The 20,500-nt window shown below is 36.2% G+C and overlaps 1 protein-coding gene across 5 annotated transcripts in view; it reads left to right on the top strand.

Annotated features, from left to right (window-relative positions):
* OLA1 (Obg like ATPase 1) overlaps nt 1-20,500 on the top strand; it is a 106,467-nt gene that overhangs the window by 83,517 nt on the left and 2,450 nt on the right. For all 5 annotated transcript variants that reach the window (XM_068195913.1, XM_068195910.1, XM_068195911.1 and 2 more), the window contains 3 exons: nt 15,400-15,540; nt 16,226-16,322; nt 18,397-18,519. In XM_068195913.1, the coding sequence (XP_068052014.1) occupies nt 15,400-15,540; nt 16,226-16,322; nt 18,397-18,519 (361 nt within the window). The remainder of the gene's footprint in view (nt 1-15,399; nt 15,541-16,225; nt 16,323-18,396; nt 18,520-20,500) is intronic.

The raw sequence follows: 20,500 nt of genomic DNA, 5'->3' as shown, positions 1-20,500 counted from the left end.
AACTGTATCTTTTCTGAGAGAAATTTTTGTTTCAAGGAAAGATGCAATATTGGTTAGTGTTACCATATTTCAGATTGCTATATTTATATCCCCATTTTTTGTCCTTTTTCTGTGTAAAGATAAGATTTCATCTGATAAGTGGAAGCACTAACAGTACAACTATATGCTCTGTGCTTTTCTAGACTTTACTGAAGGACTTGTATCTAATATTTCTTTATAATAGATATTACTGTATATATGTGGTATCTATCTTTTTTGTCTCTGGTACTTAAACTGTACAGTGGATTGTTTATTTTTGTTTATTAAACTGGTATTTTATACCTGAGCCTTGTTTATTTCAGTCTATTACATAATTACTTTGTCCACTTTTTAGTGTGAAAAATCATCAATATGCATTGGATTTGTACAGAACGAATTCAAAATGTCAGTATTTGTGCAATTTATTTTTAAACAAAATTACAAGAAAGTACAGTGGTAGATGATTAATGTAATACTAAATACTGTGAGATACACAGTGGTTAAGGACTTTTTCTTGGAAATCGCTGTTGCTGAATTTAGGAATTGAGCAGACCTAACAGGTATTTGGAAGTGTCTCAGATGTACCTCTGTATGTTGAAGCATGAATGGAGCTGAGCAGGAAGTGGGTCTGTGAGCAGGAGCAGAACTGGTAAATCTGCAAATGAGATAAAAGGAAGTGGGAGTGACCAAAGCAAGGGTAGGAGGGAGGCGTGAATTCAGTGGCAAGTCAGTTCTGTGGGTTGCATTTGGAAGCATCTTGGTAAAGAGCTCTTTGACCAGGATGGAAGGCTTTGAAGACTGGAGAATAACATTGGGAGAAGAAAGCAGAGTGAACAACAGAATGTGAAGAACTGTTGGGTGGGAAAGTGGCCATGTTTGAGGGAAAACAATCAAAAGAGATTGTACTCACTAGTTTTTTCTCCTTGGAATGCATGGCATGAAATTCAGAGGTACTGTGTCTTTTTCTTTCTGTGCTCTTAGCAAGTACCTGTGCCACCTTGCAGCAGAACAGCTTCTAGTCTACTGAGGGGCAAATGCTCACTGTAGTTCCATTAGCTCAAAGATGGGCTTGTGTAATGGATATTTAATGTGTACATTCGGTTTAGAATTCAGCATGTTTATGAGTGGCTTTTTTATAAATTGGAAATTATGTGCTGCTATATTAAGTGTCTTAATGCTGTAGTGGGACGCATTTCAAAGTCAGAAAATGTCACAATGAAGGTTGTCAGTGCTGCTTAGGGGTGTACCTTTCCATTGTGGCCAACCTTGCTCCATGAAAAGGACAAGCTTGCTCTTGAGCATGCAGTAGGGTTGGGTAGGTAGGAGACTCCTGATGATGGGATTCCCCTTTTCTGGAGCAAAACTCAATACTAACATGGGACTATAGAAGGAAGGCCTTATGTTAAAGGCACATGCCTGGAGACTCAGTGATGAAGGACTGGATTTTACTTTTGTCTCTTTTAAATCTCTGTGATACCGTGTAGGAAAATTTAATTTAAAATTTTTACACACTTTAAAATACTCTTAATTTTCTTCATTTCACCAGTTAGTATAATGTAATCCAGTCCTATTATTAGTGCTATTTTAAAAATTGTACCTTGTCCACATTTTGAGATTACTTACTGCCAAGCTATGCTTCAGCCACCTCTTCTGCTTTACCTGTGCTGTCCTTGCGAGTGGTACTGGTAACTAAGTATGGTATAATGAGCTTCTGACTATACTTCTGACTTTATCTACTTATCTGACTTTATTTTGGAAGAGTAGAACTCATGAAGTCTGGTTGTCCAGGAGTTTTGAGTCTTGTTTCCTTATGACAGTGATCCCTAATGTATCCTCCTCCTTTAAAAAGCAGTGACATCAGGCACTGAACACAGGCAGCATCAGTCTGACAGTCCTACTGCTGCTGGTCAGCTGGCCAGCACTAGCCAAGTCAAGTATGTGGGGGTTGAGTTCTTTCTGCCTTCCTCCCAGTGAAGGCATTGGTTCTTACAAAAAGTGTAGGAACTTGATTTGTATGAAATTGAGACCTCTTTGTCCTCCTGTGCATTTCTGCATAGCATTTAAGTACTTCTGAATTCACAAAGTGTAGTGCTTCCTTGTAACTATATGGTAATCCCTAAATTACTGTAATCCCTCCTCTGCATTCAGTACAGAACCAGTTATTGTTGGTAGCTACACAGTATAATGACTTCCATAAATTAATTAAGGTGGTGATTTGTTGTGGATTTTTTTTCTAACAGTAGCTGATTGTTCTGCACTTTGTATTGGGAGGCAGTTCACAGAAGCTTGCTGCTGCCTTGAGTTGAAAATGTTCTGCTAATTTCCAGCCTATGCTTTTCCATGGCTGTCTTATTTCATTGGTGGTTCAGGCAGCTTTGTCCTGTAGACTGAATAGTATCTTATCTAATGGGTATTTATCTCCTTATTTAAAGCAGGCATTATCAATTTTCTCTCTCTGTCATTTACATGAGGTTCCCATCTCTCTGATAATCTTAGACCTGCTCTGCATTTAGCTGATCACAGCTGCACCTAGTGCTCCATATGCTTTGAGGAATACCTTGTATGCAGATATAATGCATCCTGTTAAGTAAAGGGAAGCGTTTCCAGTAGGATCTGTAGATGATATTTGCCTTTTCCCTGTTGTGTTGTCCTGGTGGCTTAGATTTGCTTTGAAGTACACTAACATAATGTGATCTCCCTTCTATGTCACTTTCAATTGATGATGATGATGATGACTCTCCTTGAGGAAAATGTCTCCTACTCCTGTATTGAACATAAAATTTGCATGCAACTAATGTTTGTGTCAAGGTCATTAATGTATTTAATATGATCTGTCCTAAGTTTGCTCCTGGTGAAGTTTGATTTAGTACCCTAAAAGATTAATTTGTCCTCCTGTTATATCCAGTGCATTCCTCAGCCTCTACAAATCCACTTCCCTTTCTTCTCCAGCTGAATGAGTAGTTTCACACACAGCACACTATCAAATACTTTATAGATGTATTTCTTCTGCACAGAAAATCATATGTCATATCATTGAGAGAATAAATTTATCAGGATGTGCTTTATTTTTTCCTTTAAACCAAATTACTTGTGTTTACCCAAGGTTATTTTCTGTCATCATTTCTTCTTTGATGGTGTCATTACTCAACCAAGCTAAGACTAAAATTGCATTGTGTATGTTGATTAAGTGACTCTTTGGTGGAGAAATGCATAGACTTATCATGTCCTAAAATAACTGCCCAATATGATTTTTTAGTATTTTTCCTTTGACTAGTTCTACTTTTAACCATCTGTTCTTTACTGGGGCTCTTCCCTGTTGAGCAGGTTTTTCCAAACTTAAATTCTATGCTGCTTCTAAAATGGAAGAAAACATGTGAGCATTAAATTAGGAGCAGTGCTTTTAATTGCAAACATCATTGTTACTGAAACACGTCTCAAACTGTATGTGCTAGAAGAGTGTAGGTGATTGCTTGAAGCAAGTAAACAGCATTTCTAATGGTAAGAAAGCATCTGGACGGAAGTCGAATAATTCAGTGTCAGTAGTGCTTAGGATGTGTGTATTATTTTTGTCATCACTCACATAATTGGCTAAGTGTTTTCAACTACTTCTTTTGGATAGCAAGAGTGACTATATGGAAAGTAGAAATAATTTTATAGAGGCTGTTAGAAGTCTAGATTTTTTTTTTACTTGGGAGATGATTAATGTTTTACGTTTTTAATGACTGCACATTTATTGTCGTAGTTTTTCTTTTCAGTGTAACTGTAGATCAGATCACATTCCTTATACTATATCCCATGCATGTTTGAGCCACTTTGAAAAAGTGAAATGATGTGATGTTTAGCTACAGAGAAACGTCAAAAACAATGCATTTATATGATATGAAAGATTTGTAAGTGCAAGCTAGCAATTGATAGTAATATTATAATTAGCTCTTTATAACAGCCTGTTTTTTATTCATGAACATTTTCATTTATGTTGACAACTATCATGTTTGCCACCACACATGGAGCCTTTTCTTTACTCAGGAGAGACTGAACATGGATTCGTATGGTTTTGGGCTTATGTTCTGACTTCATTGAAAAACGGTTTCTGGGCCAAGTCACAAAAATAAAAGTAGCTTGCTTTTTAAGTTTGGCTTTTTGATCCTATTGTTAGTGCTAGTGTTTGTAAGGGTAAAGCATACCACAGAGCACTGTAACTTCAAGCTGGAGTTCTTTTCAGTCAAATTGGTTTTTTATTCTTGAAATTGCTGAGGGTGTTGAGTGCTTCCTAATCCCATAACTGATACAAAAATGAAGATGGGTAAACTAACAGTTTTATAATAAATCAGATTTTAGTTTTGTACTTGCAAATAAAAATGTTTTGTGCGTACCCACCCACAGAATAAGATTACTTCCTTCTGACAGAAATATACTTTGTCATTCCATTTTCAGCCTTAAAAATCTCTGTGTCTAAGAGATCCTTTAGTCTGTCAGATAAATGAAGCATGATACTGATCCAGATACTCATTCTGGCTTCTGAAAAAAAATCAAAGTTACTGCTCCCCTAGGACAAGTATGTTATAGTAGATGATTCAGACATGGTTAATTTTTTTTTCATTTCACCATAGTTTAGACAGGTAAACAGACTGTGTCTGTGGAATTGAACACTTCTGTGACAGCTTTTCAAATTAGTGAAGTACATTTCATACAAGGCATCTCTGCACGCTGTGAAAATCCTGAACTCGTTTAGTGTTTTACTCGGGCATGGACATGTTCATATGACAGTACAGTGTATGCTGTTGGATTTACTAGACATTGTATTGGGGAAATTTATCAGCAGGAGGCAAGTCCGAGGCCCATCATGTAATTTTATGTGAGTGTCTTAGGCATATAAGGTGAGGGCTATTTTGTAAAGCAGCCTATGAAAAGAGGAGAGGGGAGATGCTTTAAGAAGGAAATGAGAAAGGGAGCCCTAATTTAAGTACTCTGAATTGCCCTCAGAAGAGCCTCCTACTTCATTAACTATATAGGGAGCAGAGCTAGATTAGGTATCTAAATAAGGGGTCTGAAATAAAGCCTTGTATTCTTTGAGTTGCTGTAGGTTGAGTATTAACCATTCAACCAAACACTTCTGTTGTTATACTGAGAGTTTAGGGGATGTTCTTTCTCTGGATAAATGCCAAAGTTGATTTCTCTTTTATTGAGTATCATATTCCAGCCTAATAGCAAATTTGGTCCTTTTTTCATCAAAAAACTCACAACTTAGTCCAGTGTCGCCAGCTTCTGTGATACTTTCTACTCATCTCATTAAAACTGTTCCTTGAAACATAGAATTGTAGTATTGTGTGATCACAAAATGTGACTAAGTAGTTGTTAATGGCCCAAGGGTGCAGGAGGAATAAGCAGGGTTTATTATTTTAAATCAAATATTCTTACTTTAGTAATATTTGACTCTCATGGTTTTAATACTTATGGTAATTTTTAGCAACTGATAGAGGAAGAGAACATTTATGTGGATTCTTTAGTCTAGAGAGGTTCTGCAATAAAGATCACAAAGGCTAATTCTGGAGAAGTGAGGAAAGCATTTCCCTCTGCCATTTGTGAGTGGGAGAGGATATTTCAGTAAGAGAACTAGGGAGGAATATGCTAACCCAGTATATTTAGGTTTCATTAAATTGTTGTGTGACTTCAGTGAAAGCCAAAACTAACAATATCATAGCCTGCATTTGTGTTACCCATTGCAGGATTTTAAATTGACAATAGAGAAATACCAATTAGTCTTTATAGTGTCTTATTTCAAGTATCATCAGTATATATTTATTTCCTTACATGGGATTTTTATATAGATCTTACTTTTTTTCTGGGAGTATGGCTTGGTTTTTGCTTGCATGCACACAGTATATAAAAGAATTAAAGAATAAAATACATTTGAAAATAATTTATAATAAAATAACAAATTTTAAATTATGTTGTCCATTGTGTATTTCATGCAAACTTTCTCTTGTTAAGGCATCACATCTTTGGGGTTTTTCTTGTCAATACTCTTTATTTATGAATGGCTCATAACTTCTTATGAGTTTATATTTGAGACTTTACTATAATAGCGTTGATATGAATTGTCTTACTATGTACAGGACTCTCAAGAATAGTTTTCCTTGTGACATAAAGAAGTCCTGTCAAGAGACAAAACTTAAAATTATCATGCCATAGCATAAGCCTGACTATGGAATAGGAACTCTGTCTACTAATCTGTAATAGTATCTCAGTCATCATTAATTTGCACAGAAGTCTTGTGACTGAGATTTGCTCCTTCTGCTATAATTTATGAATGAGTAATTGTTAAATTATTTTGTTATAGTTTTCAAGATAACCATTTTAAACTATGCATTTTATAAATGATAGCAGAAAGAATGACAAAATGTGACTTCCAAAGCATTTTTCTGGTCCAAAGTATATGTGCTTAAGTAGGGCTTGTTGTGCCCATAACTAGGACATGTAATATGCACAGTTTGTTGCAGTCTCTGTTGTTATGTGGGTTCATCAGTATTTCAGTCTTGACTGTTCTTGATGCTTGTGACAGCCATTATTTTTTTGTCTTTTTAGTTAAGACAGAATTAGTGTTCACAATTGGCAGACCAAGGAGAACTCAAGGAGAACTAGAGGCTGTAAGCCTTTCACATGCCAGGAGGTGCTACAGTGGCAGTGTGGTACCACTTATTGTTTAAGTCATAATTTGATTTGATTTGAATTGGTTATGATACCAATTTATAATTGGTTTCAATTGCCTTAGTGGGGACCATAATTTGGGTAGAGATATTTCTACAGTCTTGAAAATTAGATCAGAAATGAATGTTTTAAAAATGGATTTTAAGCTCTTTATTCTCCATGAATGATGCTTCTTACAAATATTTGAAATACAGTTACATTGACTGAGCTTTTGTTAGATTATATAAGCTGTATAATGTACTGAAAAATCTTTTCTTACTGGGACCTCTACATATATATATCAGCAGAAAAAATCATCCTGGATTATTTTATTTCTTTGTCTTTCTACCATCTTGATGTTTTTTAATACAAAGTGATTGTAGTCAATGTACTTTATTTTTCTGTTATGCATGCTTTATTTCTCCTAGATACAGAAATATTTTGTCCATTAACTACTGTCTGTTTGTGATTTACAGATTCATTTTCTCTGGTATTATTTCTTTCACAGCTTCCACATCTTTCAAACCAAAAATGTTTCATGTCAGTCAAGGCAAATCTTTATATGAAATACATTCAAAAAGTGGTTGATCATACCAACTAATTTTTAAGTGAAGTGTTGTGTCCTTATGTGTTTTTAGCAAGCCATTAAACAGCCAGTGTCTCTGGGTAGCTCTCTAGACCAGGTAAGCTGACAACCTTCTGCTACTACCATATTATGTTAGTTTTTTAACAGAGCTTTATCTTGAGAGCATGATGTGATTTGATAGGGATTTTCAGAATATTGCCTTAATTTCTTGATTTTTAAAATTATCTTGTCAACCAGTGTTTTCTGCCTGGAAGAATGCATTTGTAAGTGATCTCATATGGGATTTTTTTTACTAAGGAGTCCTGCCATTTATAAGCATTCTTCAATAATAAATAACCTAATTCCTGATTGAACTTGGCTCCATGGCATTGGTGTTTTTTGGGTGGTAGGCTAACTTAAAATATGTTGTCCTTAGTAGTCTTCACCCGTTCCTGCAGCACTCTTCAGTTATATTGGCACAGCCAGTTCTAAGGATATGTGGGAAAGTGAACTGGCCCATCTTAAAAGGCAGCAGCTGGAGAGGGAAGCTATGAAACAACTAAAGTCTCCTTCCAAAAGCTTTTTTTTTTACTGGATTATTTTTGTTGGGTAACAACTTGAGCATGCCTACAGGGAGTGATGTAGGAGCCCTGCTCCATGTGCTGCAGCTGGTAGCAGAAAAGCAAGTGTAACATCTGGACGGGTAAGGAATGAGATGAGAAGCTCATGTCCAGGTTCTAAAAATGTTTCTTTAAAATCTGGGATGCAACTTGAATAAAATAGTAGGTGCAATACTAGTCACCCCATCTAACAAATGATTTTGCAGAATTATTGGGGATTTAAGATAATGGCCATGATAGAGATCAAGGCTTTGGAAGAACTTGCTTTGACACACAAGGCAGAGAACCTGGGATTACTTACATTTCAAAGGAGAATGTTAAGGAGTTATAAACCCATCTATAATGAATGTCAAATGACAGTGTTGGTCAGGAACCTCTATGATTCTTTTTTTGATACAGTGTAAGTTGAAATTACAATGAAGTTTAAAAATGTGGAGTCTGCATCTGGTAGAATGAGATACTTTATGTACCCATTCTGTCATAAAATTCCTGTGATCATGGGATGTGTGGCAAGTCCCTAAAAGGTAAAGAATTTTAAGAGCTATTCCACTTCTTGTTTCGAGGCTCAAGTCAATCTGTGTTAGGAGATGGGAGTGCTATCTAACATGTGAGATGGGTTCTCCACACTGGCCTCTTGTAAGGTTCAGGTGAATGCAGTGACTAAATACTGGGGGTGATATGGACATTGGCTGTGGGGTATGAGGTACTGAGGAGCTGAAAGCATTCAGGATATGCAGGATAAATGCAGTGCTGAGTTTCTCAAGCTCTTGTCCTGAGGGGCTGAGAGGAGGCACTTGGCCGGAGAGCAGCCCAGTGCATGGAGGCAGTGCTTTTGTTCTGAGCTGTTACTGGAAAGCATTTGCAGATGAGGGCTGGGAAAGGGCTTTTTGAAATGGAAGGATTGCTGTGTTTCATCTGGCCAGCTGGGAACAGGGAATAAAAACAAAACTTAAAAGCATCACTGATGATTTGAGACATGGTTGCCGAGATCTGCAACAGGTACTCCCAAACCTTTTGTAGATTTGTCATCTTCATAAAAAACTTATCATGGTGAGGAAGAAGGTACCTTTTTACTCCTTAATGTTTTCCTGTTTAGTCATTCTTTCCTCTTATGTAATGCAAGAAGAAAGGGATACTCAGAGAAAGGCAGAGCACGGTGCTCCAATACAACAGTGACAACCACCTGTGCTTTCCTCTTCCCCTTCTTCACTTCTGCCAGAGACCATTTCTGTGATACAGAATCATTATATATATTTGTTCTGTTGTTTTTTACCATCCCATCCTTCATTAACTGTAGAAATTTGGAATGAAAGCTTACTGAAGCTGTGACTATTTCTGATCTCCATGAGGATACATATACATATTATCCTTATCTGTGCACAGCACTGAGAGCAGTGAGACCTGATCTCCGTGGCGCCTGTGCACGCTGCCAGAACAGAAAGGAAGGACATCACCTAGGCACTGTGTCATGCAGTACTGGTGCTTAGGTAGATAAGGTCTTCCTCTCCCATCCTACCAAATCAACTAAACCTAGTGATCCTCATGGTTTTGGGAAGTGACAAAAGAAACAATTCTTGCATAACTCATCATCATTTTAGATAATTTGTGGTTTCATTTGAAACCTCGTAATGTATGAGATTTCAAAAGACAAATTCACAAAGAGGAGAGAAGAAACAAGATATTTTTAAGTCAGTGATTTTTCTTTTAATTTAAAGAAAAACATTAGAACAATTCAACCTTTTAATCCCCTAAAAGCAACCCAGTTGTCTTCACAAATTCATGTTGACAGTTTGTTACTTGTCTAGATTGTCAGATGAGTCTAATATTTTGTTTGTGGTAAATGTAATGGTCTTGCATATAGTGAAAAAATATACTGCATATTGGGATTTTTATTAAACCTTTAAAGTCTTCAGTGCCTCACAACATTCTTATAAACAAGATAGGAAATATTGGCTCGATGGAAACTGCTGGAAGTTGAATGTGCAAGACTGGTTGGAAGATAATACACAGAGCATCGTTATCAGTGGTACACTTGCCCAACAAAGAATATTGCATTATGAGATCTGCAGAAGCAGCTACTGGTTGAATACTGTTATGTATTTCCATTAATGAGCTGGATGATGAGCGCTCTTGTTAAATCTCTGGATGACCCCCAATCTAGGAGATGTCCACATATGTGTAGGACAAAATTAGAACTTAGGATCATCTCAAAAACATCAGAAATCATTAGGAAAAAATAGCCACTGTGCAACTCCTGAGAAACATTTTATACAGGAATAATTAACTATGCATACATAGTATTAAGAATAGCTAGTCAGATGGGGTCACTCAAGAAGTTATAACCTGAGCATGAGATAATGTTGCAGTGCTGTCAGAAAAAAGCAAATGCTAGACTGGGTTTAATAAACAGGAAAATCGCCTGAAAAATGAGTTAATCCTTTGGCTATTATTTTAATGCTTATAAGATATTATTATTGAAAGGTCTGAGAAGTGCATTGGGTACTGTGTGCTATCAGAAACTTTTAGGCCAATTGAAGAGAGTCCAAACAAAAAGGTTCAAATTTGGAAGTAATATGTGGCTTACAAGTAAAGCTCAAAATAAAAACTACCTTAAATTTTTAAGATATAAATAGGCAGTATATATTCTCGGTCCACAGCCTATAGGCTCAGTTTAACTGAAATCAAGGTAGCTTAGACTCCACCCATGGAAAACTTCAACAATAGGGAGCAAGTACTAAACAGATTGAGTTCAGAAGCCTATAAAAATCAGTTTTGTGCAGAACTGCCAATAGGAAGAGCCTCTTGGCATTTCTAAGTCCTCTTATTCTCATTCCTATCTGTGGATCTTTTTTTCAGTCTTTTGTAAATTTTGATAATTTAGTTTGATCTTACCTACATATGTTTCTTTTCTTGTTGTGCTGCCTGATATTTTCTTTTTCCCTGAAGTGCTCTTTTGTTTCTGCCATTTTCCACTCATAGTTCAGGTGTAGAAAAGAAAAACAATTGTTTCTCTTCCATTAGTTAGATTGTTTTTTTGCTCTTGATTGTACAAAAACATACTTTCACAAATCACCTTTCTTCTCAGGGGTCAGTTTTTCAGATCATCTTGTGTTGAAGGTGTCCACTAAGCTTAAGCTTTCTCTGCAGCTTCTCTCTTCCATCACCACTTCAGATTTCCATCTGAACTCTGTTCCCAGCTGGATCTCTCATGTGAAACTCTCTCAAATATTGATTTTTATGTAATGTACCTTCAGCAACTTTCACACCTTTTTATTTTGGTTGGCTGCAAGTTTTGGTTTTTTCTGCCTCAGTAAGCATCGCCATTTTAAAGGCACCCCCTTCTGTACAACTCCTGTTTCTGGTGCTCTTTGCTTATTGTCCTCCTCAGTGAGTGCCCTCATTTTTAAACCTTTCTCCAAGGTCTTTCGCATCCTAATTTAGTATCAGGAGTTAACTCTGGTAGTTGTCCTGGTCCATCTGCACTTGAAGTCACTGGCCCCTGTAGTTTACTAGATACTCTGATAATGCTGCTGAAATTCCTTATGTCCTTATCAAACAACAGTCACAGTGTTAGGTGGAAATGAGCATCTGAATTCCTCTTTAGTGTTTCCCCTGATCAGAAATTTGAGTGCTGCCTTCACTTGCAAGTTGATGAGGTCTGGTTTTGCACTTGCCTTGGTTTTGTTCTTGTGTCAGGTTTTTACATAGTCATAATATGCTTTTCTGCTTGCCATCGCAGAATGAACGGATGTCTTGCTCTCTCTAGAGTCTGTATATTTTTTTTCAAAAAAGATATTTTGTCTGTTTTCTGGCATCAATCAAACTTCAGTTGAGGAACCCTCTGTAGTTGCTGTTGGCACACTCCTCTCCACAGGGAAGGGAGGAACCAAGCTGCCCTAGTCGGGAAAGTCTGTTGGATGTAGCAGAAATCCCACTCTGTTACACTGTTTTCACTTAGATTTTGGTTTCCTTTGTTAAGAAGGGTTTTCATCTCATGCGGTTCCTTGTTTCTTAAAGTAGTTTCAGCTGTTAATCAAGGTCATTGGTGCTGTCAGTTCTACTTTTTGGTTTTTTACTTTCAATTTTGTTACATTTTAGTGTGCAGTGAGGGTTTTTAAGTATCAGAAGTCTTTAAGAGTAAAATCCAATACTTTTCATTTTTCATTTTCAAGTATAGCATGAAATAATAGAGACATACTCCAGGGTTTGCTTATCTTAACAAAAGCCCAAAATGAGTGTACTGTTGCTGTCCTCTTACAGACATACATAATTTTCTTTGGAAAAATTATGTGCTCAAATAAAACGGACTTTGACATTAATTGTTACCATTTGTTAAGACCATTTTGTTCTGTTTGTCATACTTGGTTATTCCTAACAGGAAGGCAAACATGCACTATTATTTTACTGATTATTAGTTAAGCATTCTACTTTGGGAAAAGCATAAATTAGAAATACATCAATATTTATATTTGAGTGTTTACTTTTCTGTGTATTTTCTTTATTTTGATTACATTTAGGGGAATTCCTCGGTACTTTTTAGTAATTCCTGTGACACTGAGAGTCACAAAAGTAGAAGACTCAGGCAGAGAACCTGACTGTACAGAGTGGGATGCACTACCTTATTCTTTTAGCAAGGCTGTAGCAGGTCTGATGTCAGTCACTTCAGAGACCTTTAGACCTCCGTGCTCATTTATTGGTAAAATGTACCAGCTTTGCTCCTGCATTATGAAGATCGTCTGTCAACACTTTGAGATATTCTCCTTTGTTATTAAGCTTGTGATGCTCTACACTGTCAGGTTTTTTGCCAATTATAGTTAAGGTACAATGGTGTATTCACTGGATCAAAGTCTCACACTGGCGGTAGAGGAATGATTTGTAAGTCTTTATTCATCTGAATCGTACAATAGAATACCTGAGGAATGCAAATAATCCCTCTAAGGACTCAATAGAAAAGCTGTTAAAATGACAGTCTAAGACTATTATTATTCTGAATTGGTGTTTTAGCCAAAGTAATTATTTCTTATCTTGTTGTTCCACAATAGTTCTTAGTTTATTAGTTATGATGACCATATTTACCAAACGGAATTTGAATCAAATTTTTGACGTTACTTTCATGCTCATTTCACTTTTTCAGATTTACACATTTCATTCCATCTTTCTTCACTTGGCACATTATTTAATTAGTCTGGAGACCAGTGTTAGATAATTCCTTTAAAAAACCATCTATAAAGGATGTACGCACATGTGTTTAAAGTACACTTATGAATTGTAGATTCATTTTGAGATATATTTTCTGTAAAATGTTGGCATTTATAAGCTCTGAACTTTGATATCCAATTTGTTAGCCAAAATAAAATAGTTAACTGCAAATGTTTTAGAAATGCTGTTAAATGTCAGATGTCCCATTGAGAAACACACCTTATTTCTGATTTTCAGTTCAGATGTTTCTGAAGGCAGTAGTGTTTCAGTATCAGTCCTGGATAGCAAACTATGTTTTCACTGCGTTTCTGGAGGCAAGAAAAGATTAGTGTAATGAGGATTGAGAAACATGGACAGAGTATTTACATAAGTAAATGATAGAAGACCAGCCTTATATAACAAATGTGTGAAAACTGTTGAGTGAACTTCTATATTCTTTGTACCATCTAAAACCCTACTCATTCGGCCATGTACTTAATCTCATAATAGCTCTGATCCCCTGCTATTTTCTCTGACAAATGTGTGTTGATGAACTTGTGGTTGAGTTCATTTTTTTCTGAAGTGACATTTGCATTGATTATTTAAAGGTTTGCAGGCCACAGTTTCAAAGCACTTTAGTATAATAGCAGCTAAAACCTTAGTCTAAACCTTGCAGATTAGCAGGACTAAGAAAAAGAACTCAGCAAGCATAAAGCCCTGTGCTGTATGGTGGGTGCTTCAGGTCTGAAACATCGCTGGCACCCAAAGTGCTGTGTTTTATGATTTGATTATTCATGTGCAGGAAGTAATTCCCATGGCTCCTGTGTTTGTTTGCTGAGCATAGAGCTGTCGTTCTTACCATTCATATATGTTTAGATACAGTGTCCTATTAACAGTAGTGAACTCCTCTCAGGTAATTTACAAAGGTCTCCCTTAAACTTACAATAAATACTTGCAGCCATGAATATGATGCTTTTGTTTAAAGATTTTTTTTTAAACACCATCTACTGCTCTAAAGTTTTCACAGAATCACAGAATATTCTGAATTGGAAGGGACCTACAAGGATCATTGAGTCCAGCTCCTGACCCTGCACAAAACATCCCCAAGAGTCACACCATGTGCCTGAGTGTTGTCCATCTGAGTGAAGAAACTTTTTTGAACACCTGACCTAAACCTCCCCTGACACCACTTCAGGCCATTCCCTCAGGTCCTGTCCCTGGTCACCAAGAGAAGAGATCAGTGCTGCCCCTCCTCTTCCCCTCACAGGAAGCTGTAACTGCAGTGAGGTCTCCCCTCAGTCTCCTCCAGGCTGAGCAGACCAAGTGACCTCAGCTGCTCCTCACATGGCTCCTCCTCAAGGCCCTTCACCATCTCTGTTGCCCTCCTTTGGACACTCTCTAAGAGCTTTATAATCTTCTTATACTGTGGCACCAAAACTGCCCCCAGAACTGGAGGTGAGGCTGCCCCAGAGCAGAGGGGGACAATCACATCCCTTGCCTGGCTGGCAATGCTGTGCCTGATGTACCCCAGGACAGGGTTGGCCCTCCTGGCTGCCAGGAGGCCGCCAGTTTTGTTCACTTTAGTAGGGTAATTAACATTCAAAAACTAACCCTAAGTTTTTAGCTTTAAATTTGTTGTTTCATTCAACTAAAAAAAATTATGCACAGCAAACTATTGCAAATGCTGCCAGTTACTGAAGATGTATAGGACTTTTTTTTCTTTATTTAAAAATAATCATAGTATAATAGCCAGAAGCTTTGTCCTGGGACAACGGTAGAAAGGTAGGAAAAACCAGTGGAAACATGGAACGGTGTTGATCAGCCATAGCATACTCCAAGATCAATATGCAGAAAAAGCAGACGCAGCTTGCTATATAGGAGTGTAGTGTTCTTTCCCATCTGCTAATACCAGCAGTATTAGCTACTGAGATCCTTTTTTTTAATTAAAAAAGTCAAGAAAAACTGAAGGCCCTCAGTTTTACCACATTTGATAAACATAATTCTTAGAAGTACATTTTTCTCTCAGAAAGTTTAATTCACTTTTTAGATTGCAAGTATTTAACCTCTACCAAACATCTAGTTTGTCCCAAATTATGCCTATTTCTGTAGATTAAATGCCAAACAGAAACCAAGAAACAGTGAAATGTTAATGGAGTACACCTGAAGCAATTGCTGCCTGTTAATGCCTTGACCTTGGAAAGCAATACACAAAAAGATGGCATCATAAATCCGTGCAATTCTTATGAATATGTATGTGCTACTTGATAATAATGAATGTGGTACAGCCATGCATGCACTACAAGATAATGTTGTGCCCTTTGTTGTCTACAGGTTGATAAAAATTAAAGAGTGGGTGGACAAGCACGACCCGGGTGCTTTGGTCATTCCTTTTAGTGGGGCCTTGGAACTCAAGTTGCAAGATATGAGTGCTGAGGAGAAACAGAAGTATCTGGAAGAGAACATGACACAAAGGTTAATTAGCATTCATTTTCCCTACACTTTATTATCAACTATTTCCTTGCAGTAATTTAATTGCTTGCGCTGATAGAATAATAAATGACAGAGTAATTACCATTATAAAGAGAGAATCTTCTCCTTTCTTTACCATGAGACAGAGTGAAAAGATTTATTTTAAATTAAGTTTTTAACTGTCATCTGTCATCTCTGTACAGTGTTTTAATTATAACATAGGTATTAGTTATGTATATTTTTGAGAGGGAATGATCACCAAAACTGTTTCGTCATCTGTGGGGAATAAGGACAGTGGAAAAAATTTTGCCATAATTTTCTGAGGAACTATAATAAATTGTTTCAATATTGAATTTCAGTCAAACAGATATGCTTTCATGACCTGGAGTCCTGAAATTGCATGAGACAAGAGTGCTGCCTGATAGGGTGATTTATATTTATCCCATGTTTCTGTAGGTTGCCAAATAAACAAATCAAAATACTATCTGTATGATTTTGCAGTAAAAAAGTAGTTATTCTGAAGAGTTCAAGGTAAAAGGCTACTGCAATTATTGCTCTGTTCAAAAGTAGACCTGGTATGTTGAAAATATGTGATGTCTTTCCACCTAAATTGATTACTTGGCGCATTTAGCTGTTTTATGTGTATATGCTGAATGAATTGGATTCCTTCCCCCTTTTTTTTTTTCAGTGCTTTAGCAAAGATCATTAAGGCTGGATATGCAGCACTCCAACTAGAATACTTTTTCACTGCAGGCCCAGATGAAGTGCGTGCATGGACCATCAGGGTAAGATTCATACTTATTCATCAGCTATATCCAGTTCCACACTATTGAATTCAGATTGATATCACTGACTTTGAAGTTTGTCATGGTGGCGGTTAGCTAGTCATTACAGATGAGGTTTTTGTCCAGGATAACTTTAATTATTTGTGAGCTGCTGAACAGTGAAAGTGGAGCTGCATTGATTGAGGCAGGTAACAATTGATTCTGCCTATTACATAGTCTGAATTTCTTCATCCTGTAGAATCTGTCTACCCTCCTCCTGTGGTCAGAGATAAGACGTACCAGTATTGTGCTTGCTTAATCTGTGTGACTGGGTTTGTCTGCAGTGAAATTGATGTTGCTTTTCATTTTGTATTCACTAAGTTTGTTTGGGTTGCGGATGGTTCATTCCTCCCGTGCTTTGCTGGGATTACATTTTAGCAATAAAAGCAATATAACGTCATTATATTCCTCGTGGATACACAGTTGGGCTCCAAATCCTAAAATCAGTGTGCAGTAATCCAGGTCTTTTACTGACTTTAGTATTTAGACCTAGTTTATTTTCGTAGTTTTATATGTTTATCTGGGAACTTACATAATGTCTAAAACAATATTACGTATTTTAAGTATTGATGTAGACTGGTTGTAGCCATAGACATCAACTGATTTAATTCAATTTGTTCCCCGAGGACAGTAAGAGCTGAGCTGTAGTGGTTTGCCTTTGAATGTAAATATGTTGTAATATAAAGATCAATATAGAAAAAGTATTTTGGAATGTGTACAGTTGCAAACTCTTACCTTAAAAATTACATGTCAACTTTTGGAGGTGCAGTTCAGTCTTTGAGCTTCTGTTTTTCCATCAGTGTATTAAATGCTGTGCAATGAGTTTCAGTGCTGTATTTAATTTCATTTACTGGAATTAATTTGTTTTCGTTCATCAACATAATTTCCTGTAAATTTATATTTTTAATAGTACTGCTACAGATGTTTGTGTATGTGTTTTAGCATGTTAAACTTATTTTCTGAAAAGCATGTGTGGGGTTATTTTAGCTTTTTCTTCTCATCTCTGTTTACACAATAACTGCTTGCTAAAGTCCCTGAAGCAGCGACCAAAATAATATAAAAGCAGAATTTTGTTGTTCTGATTCTTGCCATAGTTTTTAAAAGCATATTGTGAAATTCCACTGTTTTCAGCAGGAAAAGTGCTTGCTCTCTATTAGAGAATTTGAAAGCTGGTTTATCTTAAGACTGATTGTGAGTATCTTTGATTTAATGTGCAAAGATACTTAGTCAGGTAAGCATCAGTGAGTAGCCATATTAACCCAATACATCTTTTATTGTAAAAACTGTGCTTTACAGTGTCAGACTCCTTAGCACTTTAACATGCTTTATTAAGCAGCCTTTAGGTCACCATTATTGCTCAAATTTCTCTCCATGGTTGTGTGTGCACAGAATGTATGTCCTTGTAATTTAAAGCATGCAGCTATAATGCATTCTCCTCTATTGTATAAACTTAAATTATTGTATAGTTGTCTGTGATTTTTAGTTTTTAGTGATTCAGTTGTTGATGTTTTGGTAAGAATACTCAAATTTGTTCTATATCAAACTTACTAAAATTATTCTGAAATAAAAATAAGCTAATGTGTTCAAATTGACATCCATACATCATTTCTCATTGCAAACATTGTTTGCTATGAATGTTAGCTTTAATTGAAATTATTTGGATGTAAGTGAAAGTCTTGAGTAATTCAGATTTTAAAGTTATTTAAAAATCTTTCTCTTCCTCACTTTCTGTGCAGAAAGCTAGGGGTCGAAGCGAATCTCACAAAACACAGTCATAGCTTCTAAAATCAATAGTGCTGTTGGTACCTATTAGGAAAAACAAAGCTGCTGTTCTTTAATGTCGGCTGGTTTATCTGTGGCAAAGGCGCTGTCTGTGTCCCAGTATTGAGGATCGCCCAGCTGCATGTGTGGCATTTTAGCTGATATGAAACAAAGTTTCAGCAGAACCTTAAAGCATATAAAAAAGGAGAAACCTCTTTCCTGCAATCAATCTTCTGAAATGCAATTAATTTTCTTCTTGTCTTTCCTTTGACAGAAAGGGACGAAGGCTCCTCAGGCAGCAGGGAAGATTCACACAGATTTTGAAAAGGGATTCATTATGGCTGAAGTAATGAAATATGAAGATTTTAAAGAAGGAGGTTCAGAGGCTGCTGTCAAGGTGAGCTCCCCACTTTTTCTTCTCCCTCCAAATGTGTCATTCTTCCATTTCAAATCTGAATTTTCACTGGTAAAAAAGTTCTTAATGCTAAGTGAATCTTCAGTCACTTCTAGCAATAGACCAAAATCCATTTTCATCTTTTACTTAAGAAAGAGTTCAAATGCACAAACTTACTGGACAGGAATGCAGTATTTCAGTACCCAAGATATAACAGTGCATGGACTACACGTCAGCACTAAGACTAAATGTTATGCTAATGTGTTGGGGTGTTTTTCTCTCTGTTTACATATTTGTGTTCAGAATTTAATAAGCTTTAAAACTGACTTGATTTTGAAAAATCAGATTTTTAAGATGAGAGTTTTTTTAATCACTTCTAAAAGGAAACATGAAACATAGAAAAATCTGTTTCTTCTAAAAATGTGTCATCTTGTTTTGAATAAAGGTATTAAAATGTCAAATGCAAATGGTTAAGAAATATATTATAAAATTGTACCCTTTTTTCAGGATTAGTGGGTTCCACTTCTAGGCTCTGATAAGCATAATTAGGATCTTAAAATTTACCATTTCATATTTTATTCAACTGCCCTTTGATGTCTCAATCAAAAATGTCATGCCTTACTTTGGTCGTTCAGGGTGGCTACTATGTGCTGAATAGACAGTAAAGATATTTAATGGGAAACTTTTCTCCTTGAGCCTACTCTTCTTTGTGGTAACACTTGAGTTGAGTTTCATCTGCTTTCTCAACACTAGAGGGCAGAGACTGCTCAGGTGCCCAAAGTTGTGCCCTTTTAGAGCTGACAAATTATATCTGATTTGATGTTATTAAGTATGAAATGAACTTGTACATGGCAAAAAATGTCATAACGAAAGCTGTTCTTCTCTGCGTTACTAATGCATTAGTTCCTTCTTCTTTAAGCACAAAAAACATACCTTTATTTCATATACATTTGAATTCTCATTTGGCATTTTGACATTTTCTTAAGATTTGTATTTTATGAAATTGCAATTACAAAGCACATTAGTTTGATTTACTCAATCTCAGTATTTGAAGGTTTCTACACACAATAATGTGTTAAAGAATTTAAAAGGTTCAGCTTTATTGTTTGCTATTTGATAGCTTGAAAGGTATGCAAAACTATGATTTCAAATTCAGCCTATTCTCAGTGGTATCACTAAGGAAGATCATACTGAGCAGCGGGACTTTAATAGGTTTGTTTGAACCCCAGGAAGTGAGGGGAAAAAATCCCATATAATTGGTTCATTGCGGCATGTGAACTGCTTTATGAAAAGGGAAGTAGAGTTGTAGTTGTAAAGGCAAGCCACAGCTATAAATAAATTTGATATTCTGCAGTCAGAAACCACTTTACATAACAGATTCAAGTTTTGCCACCATTAGTTTTTGTTGCTCAAATATGAGTGTTTTCCCTGAGAGGCTGCATCAGTTAACACCTATTAATCAGTATTTTGCTTGTATATTTTTATTTGCTTTTCACAATGTGAGATTCTAAAAATCAAACTTCCGTGCTCAAAGCATATTTAATGATTAAGTTCTTATTGTTATGGTGTAGCTGTAAAACAAGCAGATTTGCATTTGTTACTCAGTTTTAAAGTCAAGGTTGGGGAAAAAACCTTGTTCTTAGAATAAAGTGTCATATTCCTCTAATATGACACCGGTCTTTTCTAATTTGCATTTAATACAATGTTTCATGCCATAGACAATGCTAATTGCTTTTATATTGCTGGTAAATTTCAAAATTAAATTTAGGTGCTTTTATAGGAGTCATCTTAAATAACAGTGGTAATGGGAGTTGCTTGCTTTGTACGTTATCAAGTTGATCGATTTTTAAGTTTGATTTTGTGTGTGTTTAACACCAGTACAGCATAACTAATTTAATGCCAGTGCTGTGAACTATACACTGAATAGCTCTGTGTGGGCTTTGTAGTCTACAGGGATATCACATTATTAGCAATCATATCTGCT

The sequence above is a fragment of the Anomalospiza imberbis genome, chromosome 7 (assembly GCF_031753505.1).
Source record: "Anomalospiza imberbis isolate Cuckoo-Finch-1a 21T00152 chromosome 7, ASM3175350v1, whole genome shotgun sequence".
Lineage (NCBI taxonomy): Eukaryota > Metazoa > Chordata > Aves > Passeriformes > Viduidae > Anomalospiza > Anomalospiza imberbis.
The sequence above is the reverse complement of the archived record's forward strand: the minus strand, read 5'-3'. Positions and strand labels throughout refer to the sequence as shown.